The sequence below is a fragment of the Chionomys nivalis genome, chromosome 15 (assembly GCF_950005125.1).
Source record: "Chionomys nivalis chromosome 15, mChiNiv1.1, whole genome shotgun sequence".
In the NCBI taxonomy this organism is placed as follows: Eukaryota; Metazoa; Chordata; class Mammalia; order Rodentia; family Cricetidae; genus Chionomys; species Chionomys nivalis.
The window spans coordinates 41,050,397-41,074,552 of record NC_080100.1 but is presented as its reverse complement, the minus strand read 5'-3'; the positions used below and the strand labels follow the sequence as shown (position 1 = coordinate 41,074,552).

The following is a 24,156-nucleotide window of genomic DNA, read 5'->3' as shown; positions in this document are numbered from 1 at the left end:
ATAATAGATAAAGGGCAAACCCTTAAATCCCATTACTGCGTCCACACCCGGTGTTCTCGGCTAGCACTCACCTCCCGAAGTCGGCCGAAATGGTTCCGACCACGTGTGCTCCGCGGTAGGACTCCCCTGGAAATTGCATCCGCGGCACCTTAGTTCCGCGAACCCCGGGAGCGCATCTGGCCTTCCCCTGCCGTGTGCTATAGTTGTGGGGACCGGGTGGGAGAGATCTCTCCGATAGTGCGTTATCCTCGCAACGGACCTGACCCTAACGCGATCTCGAAAGCTCAGGACTCCGCTCAGCTGCCTCATGGCAGTCCCAGGTGAAGATCAACTGCAGGGTCCCCTTACAGAGGAATGGGGCGAGCAGTGGAGTCCAGGGAGCGGGGCGGCGGGGAGTCCTCAGGGATTCAGACGAAGGCCTGAAAATGTACAGAGTTGGTTGGTTTACGTGAAAAAAAGTTTACACTACAAGTCCAAAGGGAGCGAGGAAAGAGAGAGAGGTCGTCTCGATGGCTCCTAGGCAAGCCCGAACTGCCCAGGCTTACAAGGAAAGTGTATTGTAGGAGGAAGAGAAGACTTGGGAGCAATAAACTCTAGGCCTAAGAGGACAAGTTACCCAGAAGACTAACAGGAACTTTCACAGGGCTTCAAAATAAAATTCGAAATGTGAACATCTGGCGAACCCAGGGAGCCACACACATTATACTGAAAGACACCAAGTCCAGAAGCGCACCTGGGGTTTGTTTGGCTCTTCTGTCTGTAGCTACAGTGTGGCTGTAGGCCGGTTTGCTATGCCCTTCAAGGCCTCAGTTTCCCTATCTATAAAAGAAGGAGCCTTGTTGAATTATATCTGATACTTTCTAGGTTTCAATTTTGTCTTCAGAGGTTTCTAACCTAAAAACGGCATGCTCCGGGGATGTTTTTGTCTGCTACTCCAGCTTACTGGAGAGTTCAGGAGCTGCAAAAACTTCCCAAGCCGCCTTTGTCAAGATGTGTCTGTCTCGGCAGACTCCTGTTGGCAGGTGTTTTTAAGAGATATTCCCGCCGCGAATTTTGGAGATTCACAATGCACAGTACTGTAGAAGAGACCCTGAAAATGTTTGTAAAGCCCTGACTTTGCTTAAAACTGTGCTTCCTGCCGCAGTTTGATCTCTGCCTTTGTTCTTTGGCAGCCTTTTCCAAACCTTTTTTCAGAGATAGCTGGGGGTGGGGATGGGGGTAGGGTCGGGTGGCTGCTTTCCTAACTTATGCAGTTTGCAAAGGAACCCGTCTGGAGCTGTGAGAAATGACTGTCCACTCTTCATGGTCGGGAGCACGAGAGCCATGAACACAGCAGGGAAAAGGGATGAATTTACAGAAAGTAGAACTACTGCTGTGGCAAGCAAAATAGTGTGAACACCTAGCAGGATGCAGAGTACAAAAGGTTTAGGTTCCAGATGAGACCTAAAATGTGAGAGGGTGGGGAGCCTGCAGGGAGAGGGACTGGATATGAAGAGGAAGAAAGAAGAGGAAATGAAAGGTACCTGCACCTTAGCTTCCGTGCGCTGTGAGAGAAAAGAGAAATTACCTAAAGCAATAATCACAGTATCGAACATTTACTATGTAACCCATACATCCGATACTATGTCAAACATTGTATTTTTTTGCTCTTCCTTGAATAACAGCTGCTCCGAGATAGCTGTTCATATTCCCACTTCACAGACTGATTTCATAGAAATCAGGTAACTTGGCTATTACAAGGTTATCCTAGCTCTTCCCCATCGTGTGGGAGTGCATTTCCTAACCTATCCGTGGCACAATAAAGAAATGCCCTGTAATTGAAGGACATTAAGAAAGAACAAAGCGTTTGGGTGTTGATAGACAATAGGAAACTGCTTTAGGGTGTTGTTTTTTTTTTTATTTTATTTTAAGATGCAGTGACCTAGAGGAGAGTTTGCTAATTTGGAAGCACAGTGGGTGGTTTGGCGTGTTTCTGGTGAGTTATGTATGCCATGACACCTGTTGAGGCTGTGGTCTCATTAGAGAAGCAGCTAAATTGGAGGTGTGTCTTTGGTGGTCGAATCGCTAAGAATTGAGGACTGCTTTGTTGTAGGTGGGAAAAGACATTCACCTGGCTCCTGACATGAGATGATTGGAGAGGCCTCATAACTGGGAAGACATCTCCCAAGAGCAGAGTCTTGGGAGTTGGTAATGAGTTCAGTTTGGAGCTTGCATTGAGGTTAGTCAGACCCAAATGGAAATAGCAAATATCATAGGAATGCATAGATCTTAGGCAAGAAGTTAGAGTTGAGAACAACGCATCATAGGAATTAACGGATAAAGCCTGAATGAGACTGTATGGCCAGGGTGCGTAATGTGCAAGGAGGAGCTCTGACTGGATCCTGGGAATGATGGCATATAAGGGGACATTAGAGAGGGACAAGTCTGAACAGTAGCTTGCTGAGGCATTTTGAGAGGTTCTGGTGACCTCTGCATCACACACCTGCACCTGGAGCTGGCCCTGTTTATTATTTGATGAGGCGTTCTCAGCACCCGTGTGGTCTGAGCACACCAGGAGACATACTGTAAAACTTTTGGGATGAAACTGTGCTACTTAAGAAAAGGGACAAAAGCGACTTTTCTTCTCTCTTTGTTTGAGATGCTCTTAAACTTGAGACCAGTGTGAAAAATATGTTAACCTTTCAGTTCAAAATAATGCTGCAAAGCGTAATAATAAATCGTGTCATTAAACTAGATGGAACGACTCACATAAACTGCTTAAAGCCGCCCAAAATCAAGATAATAGGCATGACAGGTGGCGTGGACGCACAATGCAACCCGCTTTAGAAAACACAGACACAGAAGGTGTTAAGATAATTTCTTGGATGATCGATCCAGACGCTGCATGAGAGGAAAATAGAGCTCCATTGAGGTGATCATCAAGGAGGACAAGTATTGTGTCACACTCCTTTATGTTAGGTGCGATGGATTCAGCTTGGGGTGATTCTGTTCCTGGTTATTATAAGGTGTAACTATAGAGTAATGAGGCTGCTTTTCAGAAACCACCAGCCTTGACTGTTTCAGTGGTCACATGATCCCACTGCTGTTCCTCAGCATTGTATGCTAGCTTAAACCATTATGTGGATAACAATAAGAGACTGAAGACCTTAGGAAAATCTGAGACGCTTAGCTGTTTCACACAGAGCACTGAACATAGGATTCAGCGAAGTTTCCTTTCTTTGGAGCATTTCTTTGCTTGTTCACAGTTGATCAGATTAGCTGTCGTTGAAGTTGTGTTGGTGAGTCGCTGTTCTCCATCAAGTGTCGGCCCAGGCACAAGTGGCAGTGTGTGTTACTGATAGGGATTGTGTCTCTCAGGGAAGTCTGTCCCCAGGACAGAGGATGACAGTACCACATTGACATTTCCGTCTCGCCCCCCTTGAGCATATTGCTGAAGCATCTACGTAACCATAGACATGTGAAACCACACTCCAGCCTGTTTCCCTCATGCCTCAGCCACACTCTAGGTAACTTCTCTCTCTAACATGGCTGCTGAAATAATGTTCATAAAATCATGTCTGATTCTATCATTCCTGGGAGGCAGACAGTTACCTGTGAATTTTGTAGCTTTCTTTAAGTCACTTAACCTTCCATAGATTGTTTTATTGTCTCCATAACGAAGGGGGGAATTTCTTCAGCTTCTAAACTATTAAACCTCCCTTCTCAACAAGAACGAAGTGTATAGCTCTGAGCATGACCAATGCTTTTCTGCCTTTTTCTGCCTTTCTTATGTATGCATCAGTGATGGGAAAAACCTGACTCGACTCTTTTCTGACCTCTCACGTGCTTTTCTTTCTGTTCCATGTGCCTGTGTTACTGTTACCCCTTAGTTATGTATTCATTCCAGCCTCGGTTTTCAGCTGACGGTCTTGCCTGTCACTTTTTCAATGCTTATTAGCAAACTTATATGTTGTTTTTCATGTTGCCCAGCACAGTCTGTCATGAATCACAACTATGGGTACACGGATATGATGCGACAGGAGAGAGATCTTGGCGGGTGAGAGCCCATGTTAGGTAGAGACAGGCAGGCCAGGCAGACACTGCGGGTGAGAGACAGACACACAGGAGAACAGGGCTTATGTGGGAAATTTTGTTAAAAGAAAAGGGGGGACAGGAGGGGAGAGACCAGCCTCTGGGGACAGGAACAGAGGAAGAGAAGAAAGAGATACAGAGAGAAAAGGGAAGAAGAGGTGGAAATAGGAGGAGTTTTGCCTGTTAAAGGGACAGGGTATGCTTGTCTTGCACACGGGAGCACACTGCAAGGTCCCCAAGGGGCAGGGCTGGGTGTGCCAGGGTGCTAATGTACACTGCCCTAAGTAACCTAGTATGGTGTAGCTTCTTGTAGTGAGGGACTTTATTCGTTTTGATGACGTGTCTAATACCAGTTCAGAGTTATACACCCATATACAAGATTTATGGTTCATTTACGACAGGCACAATCCAGTGCTGGCAGTCTTGATTATTTCATTAGACCACAGATTAAACTTATTGTCCAATGACAATAACTTTTGGTTATATACCCAAGGCTTATGGGTACCTGGGTATATTAAGATCTCACCAATTTGGGCAGAGTGAAGAGGAAGTTAGGCATCTTTGGGTTGGGAAAGATCACAGGCTTCTTGTTCTCATCTTAGTTGGAGACAGTTGCAATATATTTTTGAAGGAGACTTTGTGATTACTCTAAACTCTCTCTGTAACTTCTTGCTAAGTGTAGCTCGGATCTGCTTGAAACTCACAATAGAGGAGGCTGATCTCAAGCTAAAGGCAAACCCCTCTGCGGTCTCTGATTACAGGCAGTGTCACCATACCCAACTTAATAACTTCCTTCGTCCGTTATTTTGTGAAGTAAATGGAAGGAAAAATTTTATGCCTTTACTTAAATTAGCTATTTCATATCATTAGTTAACGGGGTTCTAGCTGGGTTTTCACCCCTCCCTTAGGGATCAAATGATTAAAGAGACATAAACAATAGGACATCTGCTCTTTCAAAGAATTTCCATCAAGAATTTCATTTAGCTTACTGTTTAAATTCTTGAAAGATTTCTAATTTCTGTTATTTTTTTTCTATTTTAGTCTCCTTGTTCCATGTAAGATCCCAAAAGAGAGTATATCTACAACTATTAATGTAAACCAGTAGAAAGTTTAAACACTTGTTTTATTTTTATAGTCAATTTTCACAAGACAATTATATTTTATACAGACATTATCATCCCTATATTAAATATCCCTTCTATCTGAGGTTAAAAAGCACACACACACAATAAATTAATACTCTATTGAAAGAACCCCACAGTATGTTAACTTAAATGAATAGGATGACCAAATGGAAAATGATTATAAAACAAAAGAAATCCAACCCACTGTTGCCGAATCTAATTAAATTAAAAATGAAAAGATGGTGTCCTGGGGTAGAGGTGATGCAGTTGCTAAGATGGTGTCCTGGGGTAGAGGTAATGCAGTTGCTAAGTGATACAGAGAAAGCTTGGACACTTTAGCTGCTTGCTTTTGACATTAAATGATTATGTTTTCAAAGTACAAGACAGAGATAAAATAGGTTCTACTGATTGCTGTTAGCGCCCGTTAAGAGCTCAGTAAAGAAGCCACCTAAATGCCTGCTCCATGATTAAGGGGGAAGGTGTTTACTGTAGATGTGAGAGGGAGAATAGCCAGAGTGGTCTGGGGGTGTCTGCCATGGCTACCGCTCAGGGACAGAGAGAGGAGCAGAGAGAAAAGGTGGGGAGAGAAGCAGACTGGCCGTTGCCAGAGATATGGGAACAGAGAAGATAGCAAAAATGGTTGGAGAGTCCTGCCTGATAAAGGGGTTATGTTGCAGGGGGAGGAGGGCAAGTTAGGCCGGGTGACTAGTATGGGTCCTTGAGCTACTGGAGATTTGTTAGAGTTAATAGAAAACGAGATGCTCTTTTCTGGAGATTGGGTGAGGGGGGGGGCTGTAGGAGTGGATAAGAAAGTAATTACTTTTCCTGGCAAGCAGAAACAAAGTTTCTGAGGAATGCTGACTGTCCAGCCTGTTCTGAACCCAGACTGCCGTCTTGTGAGGCCCTGACAGTTCTAAGTGGCTGAATATTAACTTTGAGCCTAGTGTGATGTACCTGCCTGGAATCGCAGCACTGGGGAGCTAGAGGCAGGAGCAGCACTATAAATTTGAAAGCAGACGGGCATATATAGTAAATTATAGGCCAACAGGGTCTATAGAGCATCTCAAAATTATTTTTGGCTCGGGAATCAGACAATATACCTTCCAAATAACTATATTTATGTCAAATCTGATGTTTTTGCCGTATTTTGAGAGAGCTACCAAGAGACTCTCTTCACTTGTTTTTCTTCCCTTTTTTTTAGCCATTCTGTTTCAGTTTTTGAAACATTGTTTCCACTGTGTAACCCCAGCAGCTTGTCATCCCCCCCCCAGCTTCCTTCTCTGATTCTTTTCTTTTCTCACCTTTGCTTCCCGCTCTTGCTGTTTGTAAGTTTTCCTTCTGTGTCAGCTGCTTTACTAAAATATAATTTACATCTATTAAAAGACCTACAGATAAAAAAAAGTGCCACCAAAGAATTTGTGTATGTATGATAGACAGTGGTTCTCAACCTTTAACTCTCGGCCCTTTAATACAGCTCCTCCTGTTGTGCTGACCCCACCCACAAAATTATCTTTGTCGTTGCTTCGTAATTGTAATTTGCTACTGTTATGAACCATTATATAAATATGTTTTCCAGTGTTCATAGGTGGCCCCTTGAAAGGGTCGTTTGACCCCCAAAGGGTTCTCGAGAACCACTGCTATAGAAGAAAAGAAAGAAATAACTAAAGTAAAGTTCAATCCTTGTTATATACATACAACATCACAGACAGTTCTGCTGTAACTTTGTTTCCTCTTCCTGTATGTGCTAGGGATTGTTAAATTTCATGAAGCACTGGCCTCATTCCTTCATACCATAACTTAGATTTAGACATAGTTGGTTTGCACTTGTGCAAGTAAACTGAGTTCTCAGGTGTGGGATTGTTGGAGTAAGGCCTTGTGATAGAATTCACATGGTGCTCATTTACACACCACTGACCCTTCCAGAGTGTGTTCCCCACTGACCCTTCCAGAGTGTGCTCCCCACTGACCCTTCCAGAGTGTGCTCCCCAATGACCCTTCCAGAGTGTGCCCCACTCAAAGCTCTCTTCAAGTTTCTCTACCTGAGCTCCTTTCATAAGAGAAAATGAAATCCTGATACCATTATTAATGAGCATTTCCCATATAAAGAAAAGTGAGCATTTCCTACATGTTTTAGAGCCATTCCTGTTTCTTTTCCATATGCTTTCTGTCCACTGCCTTCTTCCCCGTTTTTTTCGCAGTGACCATCGGACGGTGGTGAGTTTCTCCCTCCTGCGAGTTACAAGTGTTTCGCAACCCTTGAAGTGAATTCTGAGTTTGCTCCTGGAGGCTTTCACCACCGGAATACAGCCCTCAATGCTCCACCCTCCAGCATACACACAACCTGGCCTTATTATGTGCTTCTATGGTGACCTTTAGATTGTAGGTCCTGATTACCAAGGAGAACTTGAAGGGGGCAGGAGGTATCACTGCCTAAGCCAACTTAGTGGTGAGTTAACCAAGATCATCAAGGAGCTACAAGCCATGGGGGAGTGGCTCTCTGCACCCGTAAGGGGCCTTACCACACAATAGCCAGAGTTCCTTTCTGAACGACAGAAAACGAAAGATTAAATTGAAAAAGAAAGGAGTTTATTGACTCTGAGAAGAGCCTTGCTAACAATGTTCAGAAACCAGAAAAGGCGAAGTACAGCAAACTGAGCACGCTACCACTGTCGCCATGCTTCGGAAATTAATGAACTCCCCCCCCCCCACACACACACACAGGCCAAACTGGCCTTAAGCTCACTATGTAGCACAACTAGACTTGAACTCAGCATCCTCCTGCCTCAACCTCCTGATGTTGAGAGTACAGATACTTAGCTAGAAGCCAGATCTTGACCACAGGGTGAACTGATTACATCACTTTCCCCAGGTCTGTGATGTCCTTTGTCTTGGTCTCAAAGGTCCGCAGAAGCCTTCATTAGCCAGGCAGTCTTGCAAATGATTACAAATAAAACTAAGATCTTAATTTAGACAAAGGCTAGTAAGGAAGTAGTTTATAAGGAGACCTGGTTATTTCTTTGTCATAAAAAGTTTTGTCTTGCCGGGTGGTGGTGGCGCACGCCTTTAATCCCAGCACTTGGGAGGCAGAGGCAGGCGGATCTCTGTGAGTTCGAGACCAGCCTGGTCTACAGAGCTAGTTCCAGGACAGGCTCCAAAGCCACAGAGAAACCCTGTCTCAAAAAACCAAAAAAAAAAAAAAAAAAAGTTTTGTCTTGGTTACAGAAGATAGCCTGAGAAAAAGTTCATGCTCTGTTCATTCCAGAAATAGGAAGCGCTTGAAGAATGAGTTCACATCAGTGTCTCTTGCTCTAAATGAGTTCAGTTCTAGCACAGGCAGAGGTGAGATAGTTTCACACCTGCCTGTTACTGTTCGTCTGTGGCAGTAGTAATACTGGTGCATAAAGCAGTTTGTTCCATTATTCAACATCTGTGGTTTCTATGGAAACAACACTGACCCATAGTCTCTGATTTTTTTTTTTTTTGTCAACATGCAATTGTTTTCATCATGGAGAAGTTTTAAATTATATTAATCCAGTCATATTCCACAGCTGATCCTGATGACTGTGGCATGTGGGTTCTTATAGGACAAAGGAAAGACAGCGTCTAAAGGGAAGGGATCAATCAGTAAACTGTGCTTAGAAACTTCAGCGGTGACACCTTCTCTGATTTAAACATGTAAATACTGTAAAAAGTAGTAACAGCTTCTAGAGTTTGAGGTGAAAGTTGGCTTCAGGAGGACTGTAACTAATGAGTTCTTAGGAAGGGGTAGGAGGAGTGTCAGAAAGGTCCTAGCTCCAAACATGATGGAACTGTCACTCAGAGGCTAGCGGGGAGATGTTAACAGCTGTGCTTTGTGTACATGGGAGGCTCAGATGTCGGCGGGATGCAGCATCCACCTGTTCCCATTACCTGGATACAGGGTGCATATCCTTGGATGTTCTCTAAGGATGTCTGTGGGCCATAGAGCAGCGCTCGTTACTTATTGTAGTACTAATGTAGTACCCGTTGTAGGGCTGGGTTTACAGGAGCAGCTCGCTTAGCATAATGTTTCTCTCCAACTTAGGAGTAGGGGGAAATAACTAGTGTTCAACCTTATCACATAAAGAAGTGGTTTAAGAATTATTTTCATTTACACACATGGGGATGATAACTCCACTTGAAGGATTTAGAAAGTGGGCACCTGCACCAGAGAAATGGAATAATGTTGCACTTGGCCTCTCGTTGCTTTACAGAAACCACTGAGATGTTAAAGTTCATTTTGATGTTCAGTGGAATATTTGGCCATAAAAGGTAATGCAGTTCTGGTGCATGCTGATCTCTGTGAGTTCAAGAGTAGTCTGGTCTACAGAGTGAGTTCCAGTACTAGGGAACTAGGGATGCTACACAGAGAAACCCTGATGGAGGAAGGTCATTGGTTAAATAATAAAGAAACTGCTTGGCCCTCATAGGTTAGAACATAGGTGGGTGGAGTAAACAGAGCAGAATGCTGGGAGGAAGAGGAAGTGAGCTCATACGCCTTAGCTCTGCTCTCTGGAGCAGATGCGATGAAGCTCCGACCCAGGATGGACGTAGGCTAGAATCTTCCCAGTAAGCACACCTTGGGGTGCTACACAGATTATTAGAAATGGGCTAAATTAATACGTGAGAATTAGCCAAGAAGAGGCTAGATATAATGGGCCAAGCAGTGATTAAAAGAATACAGTTTGAAAAAAAAAAAAAAAAGAATACAGTTTGTGTGTTGTTATTTCGGGGCATAAGCTAGCCAGGCGGCTGGGAGCCGAGCTGTGGGAAGAGGCCTGCAGCTCCCACAACAAAACCCTGTCTCAAAAAAAAAAAAAAAAATGCACATTTGAAGTGATCAAAATCCTCACTTCGGTGTATATTTTATCACAGTTTTAAAAATGAGTTTTCCTTTTTTCAGCACCATCTGTATGGATTGACTACACAGAAATACTGTGAATATTTGTGAACTTTTATCAGAATTGAACTGTGACTACTTTGTTTTCTCTTATCAAAGTTCAAGTGCTGAATTTAAGTTATTTATTTTATGATACCAAACAATTACAGTGAATTTTATGGAATATCATCTATTACTTTGAGAAAAGGTAGAATTATTTTTTCTACTGAAAGACACAAAAACGTTTGTTACACCTTAATGTTTCTATGTATGTATATTACATGTATATGTATATATATATGGTAAGTATTTATAAATATATGTTAAATTAATTACGTTTCAACAATAAGCCATGGTGTCCTAGAATTTCTTCCCCAATGTTGTAGGATTCCTAAAATGTTTAAGTTCTCAACTATAGTGCTGTTTTCCTACTGAATTAGAAAAATATATGTTCTTGAAATATTGGTCAAGTGATTTGGGTAAATTCACTTTCAGTAAGCTGTTAATCAAAATAATTGAGCAGTGTTGCCAAGATTAGAGTTCTTTTTCAAGATATTTTAGAACAAAAGATTTTCTTGGGATTTTATGATATGACGAAGTCTTTATTTTTACTTACATGTATTTCTCCAAATGTTCTTCAATTGTATTTCAGGTTGCAACAAGGACAATGTCCGAGCAGGCTGCAAAAAATGTGGCTACCGTAAGTGAAAAGCAATATTGTGTCTCCCTGTGTTTGCTGGGGCCATTGTTTGGAGGCTGGGAGGGAGCAGGGTGGTTCAGTATCCTGACTTCAGTAGCTCTGTGGGTGGTCCCGAGCCCCTACCAGGGTTTGTAGTTGACTTGGTAACTAGCAAAGGAGCCATGAAATATGAGGGGTTGACTGGAGATTTAAAAGTTTGAAGAAAATAGAACTAAGATAATTTAAAATATAAAAGAAAAGACTATGTATATAAAAGTATAGGTGGTGCTGGAGAGATGGCAAGACAGTTTAGAGCACTTGCTGCTCTTCTAGAGGACCCAGGTTTGCTTCCCAGCAGCCATGTGATAACTCATGACCAGGTGAACCTCCAGTCTCAGGGAGCTGGCATCCTTTTCTGGCCTCCACCAGCAGCAGGCATGCACATGATATATATACACATCCATGCAGGCAAAAAATAAATAAAAATTAAAACCACACAAATAAAATAATATAAGTAAATCTTTAAAAGATTTAAACATGTGTATATAAGTATATGCTATATATACATCTATGTATTGCTTTGTTTCTGAATACCAGATGAAGAGTTAAGGCATTTAAAACAATCTTTGAATGTTTGCCGAATTTATCCCTTTATATAAGGGTTTGATTGGTCCCAGAATTTCTGCTCATGTGCAAAAAAAACTTGATTTCAACAATGTCCTCCATGTGGTTAATATAATAAAATTAGAAGGTACACCCAAGCCTATGTAATTACATACAGTACCGTGATTTGATTCTGTAAACAACATTACTTGAGGCAAATCCAGCTGCTCTGCAGGCCTTACCAATGGTTATTCTCGGCATTACTTGCTATCTCTAAAGTTGTTTGACATCTGTGCTAACTACACTGGACTTTTTAGTATATGCCACTTTACTGAAGGGCTATTTTCTAACAAATATAAGTGATTCAACAAAGATTTCCATGAAGAGTAAGAAATTAATTCATAAACTTAGTTATTTATTAAAAAAAAAACTTACAAGTAAAATAAATATCACAGACCATGATTGAATAACTCCATGAAGAAGGTTTCCTGGTCTTCATTTTAGTGAACATTGGCTTCTGGTTGTTCTGGCAACAGATGATTCAGGTAAACAGTTCAGCCCTTACTAGATATGTCGCCGTGGGCATATGGCTTCACCGTTGTGTTTGGTTTTCTGTCTGCAAAATCAGATCGTTACAGTACCTAACCTCATAGAGGTCGCTGTGACAATTAGGAGAACTTGTGTAAGGAATACTTCGGGTCATAGACTGGCCATAGCTGTGGACGGCTGCTGTATATTAGGAAGTGGAGGCTCTTACCGTACAAAATGGGAAGGTGGAATGTGTGCTCTGGTTATCAGATTCCATGCTGTGCTTGTTCTGTTTTCTTACTTCCCGTAGTGGCAAAAATGTATCAAATGTAAAATTTTAGCCAGTTTTTCAGTAAATCTTTCTGAACATTACCTTTATAGTTCTGGACAGCCGTCTCCACTTCCTATTCCAAATCATTTTGATTACCTCAAGTAGAAACTCTAGTCATGAAGTAGAAACTGTGCTACTTCCTTTCCTTAGCTCCTCGTAGTTTCTGCTACTCTACACAGCCTTTAGTGGAGGAGCCAGAGTTTGTCCTTTGTGTCTGACTTAGCAAAATGTTTACCCCATGTTGTACTGTGTGCACAGATTGACATTATTTCTTATGGTAGAATGGTGTTGCATTGCATGGATATACTACACTTTCTTTATCCATTCACCTGTGAGTAGATACTTGGTTGTTTTTATCTTTTAGCATTACGAATAATGCTACAGTGATCATTGATGGGTTCCTGATTTTCATTCCTGTGACAGTCTGTGCTATTATTCAATGTACAGGAAGATACTTGCCACAGCTGACTGTTGTTCTTTCCCTGAGTGATGGGCACTCTTGACAGACTTCCACTAGTCATTGCATTTTTCCTTCTGGTCACTGTGACAGAATGTCTGTAAAAACATGGGAGGGACTGCTCCTCCCCAGCTCAAGCCTTCCTGGGTTCCTATCTGTCACGGTCTGCTCTGTTATCTCCTAGAACACGATGGCAGGTGGGGTGTGTACCCCCCTCACTGCTGACAGGAAGCAGAAGCCCTGCATGCCTGGTGTCCTTTCCCCCTTTTATTCCGTCTGGGCCTCCAACTCGTACAACCCACATTAAGGGTGTCATCGAGAACTGATCCCTCAGTAAGCCCAGAGCCTGCTGATGTCGCCTCTCACCGTAGCCAGCTTGCCCCATGGACCTCCCGTCTCTGCCTCCCAGGTACTGGGACTACAGGCGGCCACCATGCCCACCTGATCTTTTATATAGGGGCTCAAGGAACCCAGTCCTCACACTTGGATGACTACTGCCATGGTCACTGAGCCAACCCCCAGCCCCTCACAGTCATAATTTTTTACCCCTCATTTTCTTAGCATATATTTAGAAAAGAAACTCCATGGAGACAAATGGTTAGAAGGACAGTGTTGTCCTAAAAGGAAAAAGAACAGCAACAGGCAAAAGCCAGACTTCAGTGTAGTTTCACAAGTAATTTGTCATGGCACCTTCACTAAAGGGAAGCTAGAATAGGTGTGGGACCCTCAGCATTTCACTTACGTGATCATTTCAGTGCCAGGCATTTGGGTAGAAAGCTAACTTGAGTAAAGTAAGATTGTGTCACAAGGAATTCCAGTCACAGTGGCAAGCTGGGCTACTGTGAGAACTGTGGAAAGCCCCCTTTTCTGTGCCAAGTGCATAGCCCTGGAGGGAGTTAATGTGATAACAGCAGAGCCAAATCAGGAACCCGAGCCAACAAGAAGGAAAGGTGACCCTCCCAGTGCAGGGGTGAAAAGGGTCTCAGAGCGAAAGCCGGAGTGCGTGCTGAACACACAGTGAGTCGCATGCTGACTGAGTGGTGGTGTGGGATGTCCTCTATATGTTGCCTTTATTGGTTAATGAATAGAGAAACTGCTTGGTCCTATGGCAGGGCAGAACAGAGCTGGGCAGGGAAAACTAAACTGAATGCTGGGAGAAAGAAGGTGGAGTCAGGAGATACCATGTAGCCATCAGAGGGGAAAGACACAAGCTGCTAGCTGGAAACTCTGTGTGTGTGTGTGTGTGTGTGTGTGTATGTGTGCATGTGTGTGTGCATGCGTGCGTGCGTACGTGCGTGCATGCAGGCGTTTACTCATGTACCATGGCAACATGTAGACATCACAGGAAAACGTGTGGAGTTCTCTCCTTCCTTCCACCACGTGGATCCTAGGGACGGAACTTAAGTCCTCAGGCTCAAAGGCGAGTGGTTTCAGCCACTGTACAAATTTGTCAGCCCACTCTGTCCTCTGTCTGTTTCCAGTCCAGGACCGAGCCCTTAGAATGCTGTTGCCCTCACATAGGGCTAATGTTCCCACCTCTGCTAACCTTCTCTAAACCCTCAAAGACAGCCTGAGGCTTATCTTTAGGTGATCCCCGATCCTGTCAGGATCAAGTTAGTGAGAACCATCACAAGGAACTGAAGTTTTCTTACTGGAGGAATTTTAGGAAAAGTGATATCAGAATTTAAATATTTCATTTTTTAAATCCTTTCGAGAAATATTTTTAGTTTTGTGTGATGCTTATGCATTATGACCACTTGAATTAGGTTAAAGCTGTAACCACATGAGTTGGCTGGCAAGCAGAGGAGAGGCTACAGGAAGCGAATAAAATATACAGTTTCATGTATGCGAAAATGTTTTTAGTTACCTTAATCTAAATAATGTAAAATAGCCTGTGCTGTTAGAAAGGGAAAACAGTGCTTCAGTGTTCTGAAATGCATGACAAGTGCCCCCACAATGTTTCTTGAATTAGAAGTTCCAGGGAAGAAGGGGAAAGTTCTGTTGGAATACTGTATTCAAGCAAAAAGCATAGAGGGAAAAGTCTAACCTCCAGCAACAGGATAAAAGTTAAGGCTCCTGTGTTGTTATTGACCTTGTACTCTGCTGCCCCCTGTGAAGCACCAAAACAAACAGTACAGATGCATGTGTAGTTTTATCTGAAACACAATTAATACAAAGTCAGAGAAGGTCAGAAAACCAAAACAACCAGCCACTGGCTCTTACCAAAACTTCACTTCAAAATGGTGATCCTGCCTCCAGAAAACCTCAGAATGAGACTGAGAGCTGTCTCCTCCCAGTTTATAATCCTCTCTAGTTCTGGGATTAAGGACATGCACCACTACCACCTGGTTTCTATGGCAAGCTAGTGTGTCTACTGGAATTAAAGGTGTGTGTCATTGTGGCTCCTGGGATTACCATTGCTGCCTGGTCTGTAAGGCTGGCCAGTGTGGCTGTTTTACGTTTTTTTGTTTTTTTTTTTATCTTCAGACAAGCTTTATTTATTAAAATACAAATGAAATGCAACTACATTTATCCTTCTTGGTTTTGTTTTGTTTTGTCTTTTTATTTAGCTGGTCATCTGACTTTTGAGTGCCGCAATTTTCTCCGGGTTGACCCCAAAAGGGACATTGTGTTGGACGTCAGTAGCACAAGTAGTGAGGACAGCGATGAAGAAAATGAAGAACTGAACAGATTGCAGGCTCTGCAAGAGAAAAGTAAGCATGCTTTTTCTTCTGTCTCCTCCTGGGTCATGTCACACTGTGTAATTGTGCTATCACAGAGTTGTCTTTCTTACCACATGCAAGGCTGCAGCACAGGTCAGAACAGAGGCTTGGATGGAAGTTACTGGCATGAGATTAGCGATCAGGAGGCAAGTCAGCTTCTGACTCCATAGCTGGTGTTTTGGTTTTTCCTCGCTTGTTGTCTGTTAAACTTGTATAAGACAAACATCGAATTGTCAGGTTCCATCGACAAATAGCGGAGATTTTAGATGCTCGGAAGTATCATAGTGATTTTGAGTACACAGAGAATCCTAGGCATAGGCAAAGGAGCATGCTAAGACTGCCAGTATATAAGCCCCAGGAGCTTCCTTTCTGCTTTTGGACGGACTCTCACCGCAGTGTATCTGAGGGTTGAAGAGAGGGCTCAGCAGTTACAAGAGCTTGCTGTAGTTCCACGGGGACTGAGTTCACCTCCCACCTCAGGTGCTGTTGGCTGTTTTTGCTCTTACTCTTTTTTTTTTTTTTATCTTTTGGGGGACCCACTACCCAGCTTCCAAATAAATCACACACAGAGGCCTATTCTTAGTTATGAATGTACAGCCTTAGCTTGGCTTGTTTCTTGCCATCTTTTCTTAAATTATCCCATCTATTTTTGGCCTTGGAGCTTTTATCTGTCTCTATTCCTGTATACCTTTTCTTTTCTTCTTACTCAGTGTTTGACTGTGTAGCTGGGAAACTTAGTGACTGGTCCCCAAAAGTCCTCCTCCTCCTTCTCTCCCTCCAAGATCCTATTCTCATAGTTCTCCTCTCTGCCTGCCAGCCCCGCCTATTTCTCTTCCCTGCCTCTCTATTGGCCATTCAGCTCTTTATCAGCCCATCAGGTGTTTTAGACAGACACAGTAACACAGCTTCACAGAAGTAAACAAATGCAGCATAAACAGAAGTCATACACCTTAAAATAATGTTCCCCAATGCTCAGGAAGCTCACAACCGTTTGTAAGTCCAGCTCTAGGGAACCCTCCACCTTTCTTTGGTTTCTGCAGCACTGCATATATGGGGCATTCACATAAGTAAAAATAATTTTTAAAATCATTGAAAGATTTATATAAAAAGTTTTTATATTATTAAAAAAAGAGCAAAAACAAGCTTCAGTTGGTTGTAAAAGAAGTGTCTCTACTCTTTACTCCATCCTGTATATAAAAGCCTCGTTATTGTAATGGGAGCAGTGTGATGCTAGTTTGTAAACTTCACATCCTTTATGTAGATATTATGCAGAAGTAAATTCATTGTGTTCTAGATTTTCGGAGAGCTTTAAACAGTAATTTTTGTATTCCAATTTGAGGTAAGAGAAGTTGTTAAGCATGAGGAGGAGCCCTGATGGGCTGTCTCAGATTCTTATTTGGTGCAGGTACTTAACATCATGGGCTGTCCTCTCCTTCTGCTCCACTGCACCCACTGTGTGCTGTGTCCTCTCCTTCTGCTCCACTGCACCCACTGTGTGCTGTGTCCTCCCCTGCTCCACTGCACCCACTGTGTGCTGTGTCCTCTCCTTCTGCTCCACTGCACCCACTGTGTGCTGTGTCCTCCCCTGCTCCATTGTCCCCACTGTGTGCTGTGTCCTCTTCTGCTTCGCTGTCCCCACTGTGTGCTGTGTCCTCTTCTGCTTCGCTGTCCCCACTGTGTGCTGTGTCCTCCCCTGCTCCACTGTCCCCACTGTGTGCTGTGTCCTCTCCTTCTGCTCCACTGCACCCACTGTGTGCTGTGCTTTCTCTCTCATTTTCCTTTGACAAAGAAGTTGGGTCAGGGTGTGGTGTTTGATTATACATATTTTTGTAATCTTCTTCTACACTATCTTCCACTTGATACTAATTTCTGATGTCATATCATTGTGAATAGCCAGATGCTCAATTGATTTCATTCTTAAGTTTGTTAAGATCTAATCTATGAGCTAATGTGATCTTCTGAGTTTCCTCGTAGAATATATCACCATCATATTGTAGTTACCATCTATGAAAGAGAAGTCATTTTGCAGGCCCTTTCTTGCTTTTACTTTTTACTCCTGTTTATGTTGACTTCATCTTTCTAACTGTAAAATAAAATACACATTCACACACAGGCACACACAGGTATACACACACACATACACACACAAAGCATATTTGTACGTAGTCTTGTTGTAACTGATGGCTTCCTCCACCTTTTCCCTTACAGGAATAAATGAAGAAGAGGAGAAGAAAAAGGAAAAAAGCAAGGAGAAAATTAAATTGAAGAAAAAGAGGAAAAGGTACATTTTAATAGGTTATTTAATAGGTTAATATTTTAATAGGTAATGAAAAGAAAAACATAAGCTGTTATTCTGGAAGGGTTATAAATTTTCTTTTTCATATAATCCAGTTAATTTACTGTTAGAGTTTTCTTAATGAGAATAACATACTTATATTTACTGTAGTGAAGTAGCAAAACCCTCGACATTAGAAATTAGGAATTAGAAATGATGTCATCACACAGTCTCCTTGCATGTTCTCATGGGAACAAACGAAGGTCCTGATGAGAGGTAGTGCCCCTTCTCCTTTATACATTTGTGTTCTGGATTTCACATTTACAGTGAGAACTGAAATTTTGATTTGATGCACATCTAAATTCCTCATATATATTTTTGCTTATTTTGAAATTAGATTCTAAATGTCTGTATTCTTTCGTTATCATGACTAAGAAATTAATTTCTTCGTGGGATTTAATAAAATTTCATAAACCCAAACTTCCTTCAGCTCTTCCACAACCCTCACTAGCCATTTGTGAATTTTTTTACTGGTAAGATTTAATGATTAATTTAAAAAATTGATCAAATGTGATTAAGAGACAAATCCTCCCCTGGTTACTAAGTACAGTCTTGTTCAAACTGAGATAAGTAGACATGTTTTTGAGCATTTGCTCATTCTGAGGTCTGGTCTGGATTTATTCTCCCAGATTTTTTTTTAATTGGGTATTACCACTTTATAATTTTATAATGCACTCAGATATATATATATATTTAATACTTCAGAAACCTTGTCAGTGGTCAAAGTTAGCTCACTTTCAGGTGTTGGGATTAATCCGTAACATAAGAACTGCTAGGAGCAGAGGCTCGGATTTCTGACAAGTGTGTTGTGATTTGTGCTAAGGCAGCAGGTTGCATTGCATGGAGGAAACATGAGACTATGTAGTCTTTCATGTTCTGACATATTTGGTTTATTATATTTGATTTGTAGTTAGAGATTATATTTAGACCTGTCTATGCCAAGCCTTGCAGTTCTAAGGACCTGAAACCCAAACTTCTTCATACATGTACAGATAGCCATCTCATGGTGTGCTGTGCCCAAACCTAGTTTTGCCTTATAAATGAGAATCCAGGACCAAAAAGATGAAGAAAATGTGCAGGCATAGAAGAAGCTGTATGTGTGCAAATAAGTAGGCCAGCAAGAGAATAGGAGGGGCAGCTTGGAGGCAGGGCCTCGCTCAAGCCACTCCTGGGATGGGGATCCCTGAACACTGCAGGCTCTGGATTCGCTTTTGCTCCCTGTGTCTGTCCTGAAGTTTCTTAGTTTGGGTTTTAGCTGCTAAATTGCTAATCTAACTTTAAAATTTTTTAATTAAAATGCAATTACAGAATTTTCCCCTTCCATTTCCTCCCTCCCATGCACTTCTTTTACATTCGTGACTTTTAAAAAAAAAAAAAAAAGCTTTCAAATATTGGTTATAGTTATATGGTGATAGGCTAGGTAGAATAGATAGATAGATAGATAGATAGATAGATAGATAGATAGATAGATAGATAGATGCCTAAATATATAAATAGAACCTGCTCAGTCCATATAATGTTACCTGTATGAACTAACTTTTGAGATACCTGTTGATTGTAAATTAATTCAATTTCTGTATAAAAAAACATATATTTTTAGTTTGGGCATAGGTAAAATGTTATACTTTATATACGATCTGAAAAGATGGAGTTTTTGTTTGTTTGTTTCTTTTCCTCATTCCCAGCCTCTGCTGCATCCCATATCAGGAAAGGAAATTCTATGGGTGTTCCCTCTCAATTTTGCGTTAAAATATTAATAAAGTATAATGATAAATCATCCTCATTCATCTACATGCAGTATTCATTTAAAAGCACCCATTCTGTAAGTAATAAAAATTACTCAGAAATACAAGTGCTCATTTCTAGCACTGCAAACAGAAGGATCAAGTTCATTATCATGAAAAATCACAGGAATCACAAAAGTGCTTTTATTTTGTTAATTTTCAGCTCTTATCCATTCATCCTAAGGAACAATTAGAATCCTTTTTGTATCTAGCCATAATTGCATCCTTTTGTGACCTAAGAGAATATTACATATACAAGTGTGCTGTGTGCATGGGGTCGGGAGCTCTTGCTGCAGTTTTCCCTCTAAGATTCTGAAGGGCAGGCTGTGTGCATCCTGTCACAGCGCCAGAAAGAATGTCATTCTCACCCCTTCTAAAGCCCATTGCATTACTAGAGCTAAGCAGAATAGAGATGTAGCTTTATCACCCTCTGTGACCAAGCAGCAAAAACTTTGAATTCTGCATTTAAAGAGCATAGAAGGCTGTGTTTAAACTTTCTCTTCCAAGATTTAAGGGAGCTCAGATCCACCTTAATTCTGCAGTCCCTGCTGCAATGCCAATCCTGATGTGTTCTTGCCCATAGGTCTTATTCCAGCTCCACTGAAGAGGACTCTTCAAAGCAAAAGAAACAGAAGTATCAGAAAAAAGAAAAGAAAAAAGAAAAAAAGAACAAATCAAAAAAAGGAAAACATCACAAAAAGGAAAAAAAGAAGAGAAAAAAGGAAAAACGTTCTTCCCCTAACCGTTCTGAATTTACCAAAAAGTAACCGAATCTCTGACCTCTCTCAGGAAATTGAAGAATTCACTATTTTTAATTATTGTACCTTCCTTGGAATCGCTATATAATTACGCTTTGCAGCATATCCCAGCCTCTTCCGTAAAGACATTTTTCACATGTTGGGACCCTTCTCTCTCTGCCCATCGGTATTAAATCCATCTTGTTAATTGACAGCCATGCCTCAAGTATAGATATTTGTACACGCAAAGCACATCATTTTGGGTATCTGTGTGTTAAGCCAGCGTTGTCACTTTCTAAGTTAATTGCCACATGGCTTTACCGCAGTCAAACCAAGTAATCTACACGGTAGCTACTAAATGGCGTCCTTCCAGTGACGTTCTGGGTTGGTGGTAGTGGTTTGCTCTTGATACTGAGGAGTTTAATAGCTTTATCCACTGTGTAATGTATAAAGATAGTGAAGTTCTTCACTGTTGTTTTTAAATCTCTCGACTTTTTAAATAATATCATTGAAGATAAAACTGCTTTACTGATTTTATGTTTTTAAACGAATGGGATCTATAAGATAATAATGAAAGTTTTGTAACAAGTGTCAATGTTTTATGAAATGCATGTTCCTAGCACATGCCTCCCATGTTTTTATAACAATTAAAATATCCCCTTTTTAAAGAGAATCACTTAGCTTACTAGAAAGTCTGGCAGGGAGTTTCTGTGCTGGTCAGGACTATTAGGTTGATACACACATGTGCCATATTGGCATGTCTTACGGTGATACCTCAAACACAGAACTTTTTGTGTGGAAACAGCAAAATCGTCATTAAAGCTGATTTTTATTATATCTAGTGTATTTGATGCTTACATATGTATTGTGGCAGTTTTTATGAATGCTTGCTTATATATTTAGTTTTTCTGAAATGATTTTGAAGTGAGTTTCACCCTGAACTTATGACTTCATGGAGAGCCATTGTTGATATTTCCTCCTTCACTTCACTGCAAAAAAAATAAAATCAAGAATTTCATTCTGTACTTTTTAAAATAAAAGCCTTGGGCATAGCATCATGAAAGCCTTTGTATAATAATGAAATTTATATATAAACAAGTGTTTTCAATGACATGTTAATAGATAATTTCTTTTATTTTTAATTTCATGGTCATCAGTGTAGTGTATTTTAACATCTAGTATTCCCAAATCCAACAAGTTAACTTATGCTGTAAAAGCATTAAACCAACCTGCTAACTTGGATCAGCACCAAAGTTTCTAAGTACCTTACTATGGTGCACTTATATATCTTCAAATTGGTAAGTAGAGATGTGGCTGCGGGCAAATTTATTATGTAAGAACACTTGGTCTTGCAGGCTGGAGAGTTCTTCCCTTGCCCTGCACCCAAACTTGCATGCCCTGGTCAGACCTGGGGCCTCGTAGGCCCCATACATATTCTCCCCTCGCTCTGCTCAGGTTCCACAGAAGCTACACCCACACCCTTTCCAGCACTGCTTCCGTGAAGCGTGCGTATCTTCAGCTTTTCCACAAAGCAGTTACTCTCTTGGCCCATAAAAAGTTGTTTTGCTTAGAGTTTTGTCAGTTGTTAGGACTAAAGCACAGAACTTTTAGATTTTTAAGGATTCATTTGTCTACACCAATTTTGTGAAAATTCAGTTCTTTGGTTATCTGAATTAATAAAAGTAAATAAAAATGAATGTCATTCTTAAAATCCTTTTTAAAAAATAGCATGCAGCTGGAAAGATGGCTCACACCCTTGCTACTCTTAGAGAGGAGCAGAGTTCAGTTCCCAGCAACCTCACTGGGAGGTTCATAACCACCTGTAACCCTGTTACTCCAGTTCCGCCGGTCCCGATGCCTTCATCTGACCTCCGTGGTATCCAGGAGCACTTAGCAGATGCTCACCCAGGCACATACACAAGCATGTAAATTTAAGCGTTTTTTTTTTTTTTTTTTAATTTTAAACTTAAGAAGAAATAGCAAATACATAAAGAAGAGGCCTCATCCAGTTGTGTGTGTGGCATTGTTAGCAGGGACAGTAGTTGTAGAGGAAGGAGTTTGTCATATCTGTGAGTCTGATTTCTGTTACTTGTAAAAAAATATAAATTGACTTATAAGGGTTTTTTTCTTCATTCAACTAATGATTCAGAAACATCATTTATATATGTAATCCACCATCAACTCTATAATAAAATAAAAGATTTCAATGGACCAGTCCTCTCTCCAGAAATAATCTTAACATTATTAATAAATTTCCCTAGAATATTAATATACCTTATGAAGGGCCTCACCCAAGTGAAAGTCATTCATCTTTACTAAAGTAAGAAGTGGTTGGAATGAGATGCAAATCTCACTAATATCTCCTGAAAAAACTCACGAAGTTTCTTTTTAAGCAACACGAAGCAGAAAGCATTTTATTTTGTAGTAAATGGGTCAGTGTGGTAGCTCTGCAGCTGTGCCGCTGCCGTCCTGGCTGCACACCATCTCCTCTAAACCCCTGTGCAGCCTTTGGCTCCCACCCTGGGCACATTCTCTCTCAAACTCCCCGTGTAAACCTCAGCAAAGTCGTTTACCTTCTTGGAGCCTTGGTGTCTCTTGCCTATGAAACATTGTACTGTGTTTCCTCTGATCACTTGTAGAGAAATCCAAATAATACTCTTTTAAGAAATATTATAGATAAACAGCCAGCATTCTGTAGAGGTTGTGCTTGTCATCGTGACTGCTAAACATATCAACTTAAGTAGATAAATAGTATTCACTTCATTTTGTTACAACCCGATTGTATGTTCTTTTCTCCAAATGCAGACAGAATGTGCATGTAGGTTTCTGTAGCTAATTTATCTGAACACTGAAGGGACTGTGTTTAAGCTGATGACCATGCTCCCTGGCGTCCCCATTCTTCTCCTATCTGTTGTCTAAAAGCTCTCAGCTGTTTGTTTGGTTTTTTTTTTTTTCTTAATTCCTCACATTTAGTACATTTCTTGCCCCTTTAGTTCTTAGAGACCAGGGTGTAGATAAGTGAGAGTTTGGACATCTGTGTGCATCTGTATTTATGACTCTAGGTTACCTTCAGCCTTGAAATAAGTAGCAGAGTTCTTACCAGGACATCTGCTGCCCTGAAGAGCTCCCAGTCCAGCTGGTAGAAGTACCATTAGAACTACATTCATATCAGTGCAGTAATGAGCCCGAAGATTCACAGTAAGAAATATGGATGCTGCCTTAGTCTGCAGTAGCTAAGGGGGCTATTGAGAGTATGTGACCCCTGAATTTTAGGTTATTAAAGTTGAGGAGAAGAGCCTGGTAGTTCTTGACAAGGGAGGCTGTGCGGAAAGAAGGCACAGGACAAAGGGATGAACTGCGTGCCTGAAGGAATGGAGGCCTGGCAGGCCTAGTGAGCCTATTCAAGGCAGACGCCATTTCAGGTTCCTGCGACCAAGAGAAGGGGCCTTAGGCTCCATGTTTGTGACACAGTTTGTGAGCTTAGCTTACTCTCTAAACCATGAGACGTGATAGCGTTTAAGGGAAGGAAATGGTGTTTACTGGGGTTTGGTCTCATCTCATAATTCTGTTCTATAATGTTTAAAAGATGAAAGTGATGTCATTAAAATGCACATAATTTTAGGGTTTTATGCTCTGTTGTTTCTAAATTATGCACTGGCTTTTATTTCCTAAAACCAAAAAAAAAAAAAAAAGAAAGAAAAGAAAAGAAAGAAAGAAAGAAAATTAAAAAGCCTTACTGTACCATCAGATGGTTCTTAACAAGAATTTATATGTATGTACATTTTTTCAAAATGTGATTTCTTTTGTTAATTTCACCTTATTTTTAATGGGTTTAGAACTATGTTAGGTCTAACTCATTTAAAATATATTTTCAATGTATAGACTGT

General features: G+C 41.2%; 1 protein-coding gene across 1 annotated transcript; it reads left to right on the top strand.

The window, feature by feature from the left end:
• The first annotated feature begins 154 nt into the window (after positions 1-154).
• On the top strand, positions 155-23,978 carry Srek1ip1 (SREK1 interacting protein 1). The gene is made up of 5 exons (XM_057790193.1): positions 155-320; positions 10,745-10,792; positions 15,261-15,404; positions 17,622-17,694; positions 20,116-23,978. The coding sequence occupies exons 1-5, from the start codon at positions 308-310 to the stop codon at positions 20,297-20,299; spliced, it is 462 nt and encodes a 153-aa protein (XP_057646176.1). The 5' UTR covers positions 155-307; the 3' UTR covers positions 20,300-23,978.
• The last annotated feature ends 178 nt before the right edge of the window (positions 23,979-24,156 follow it).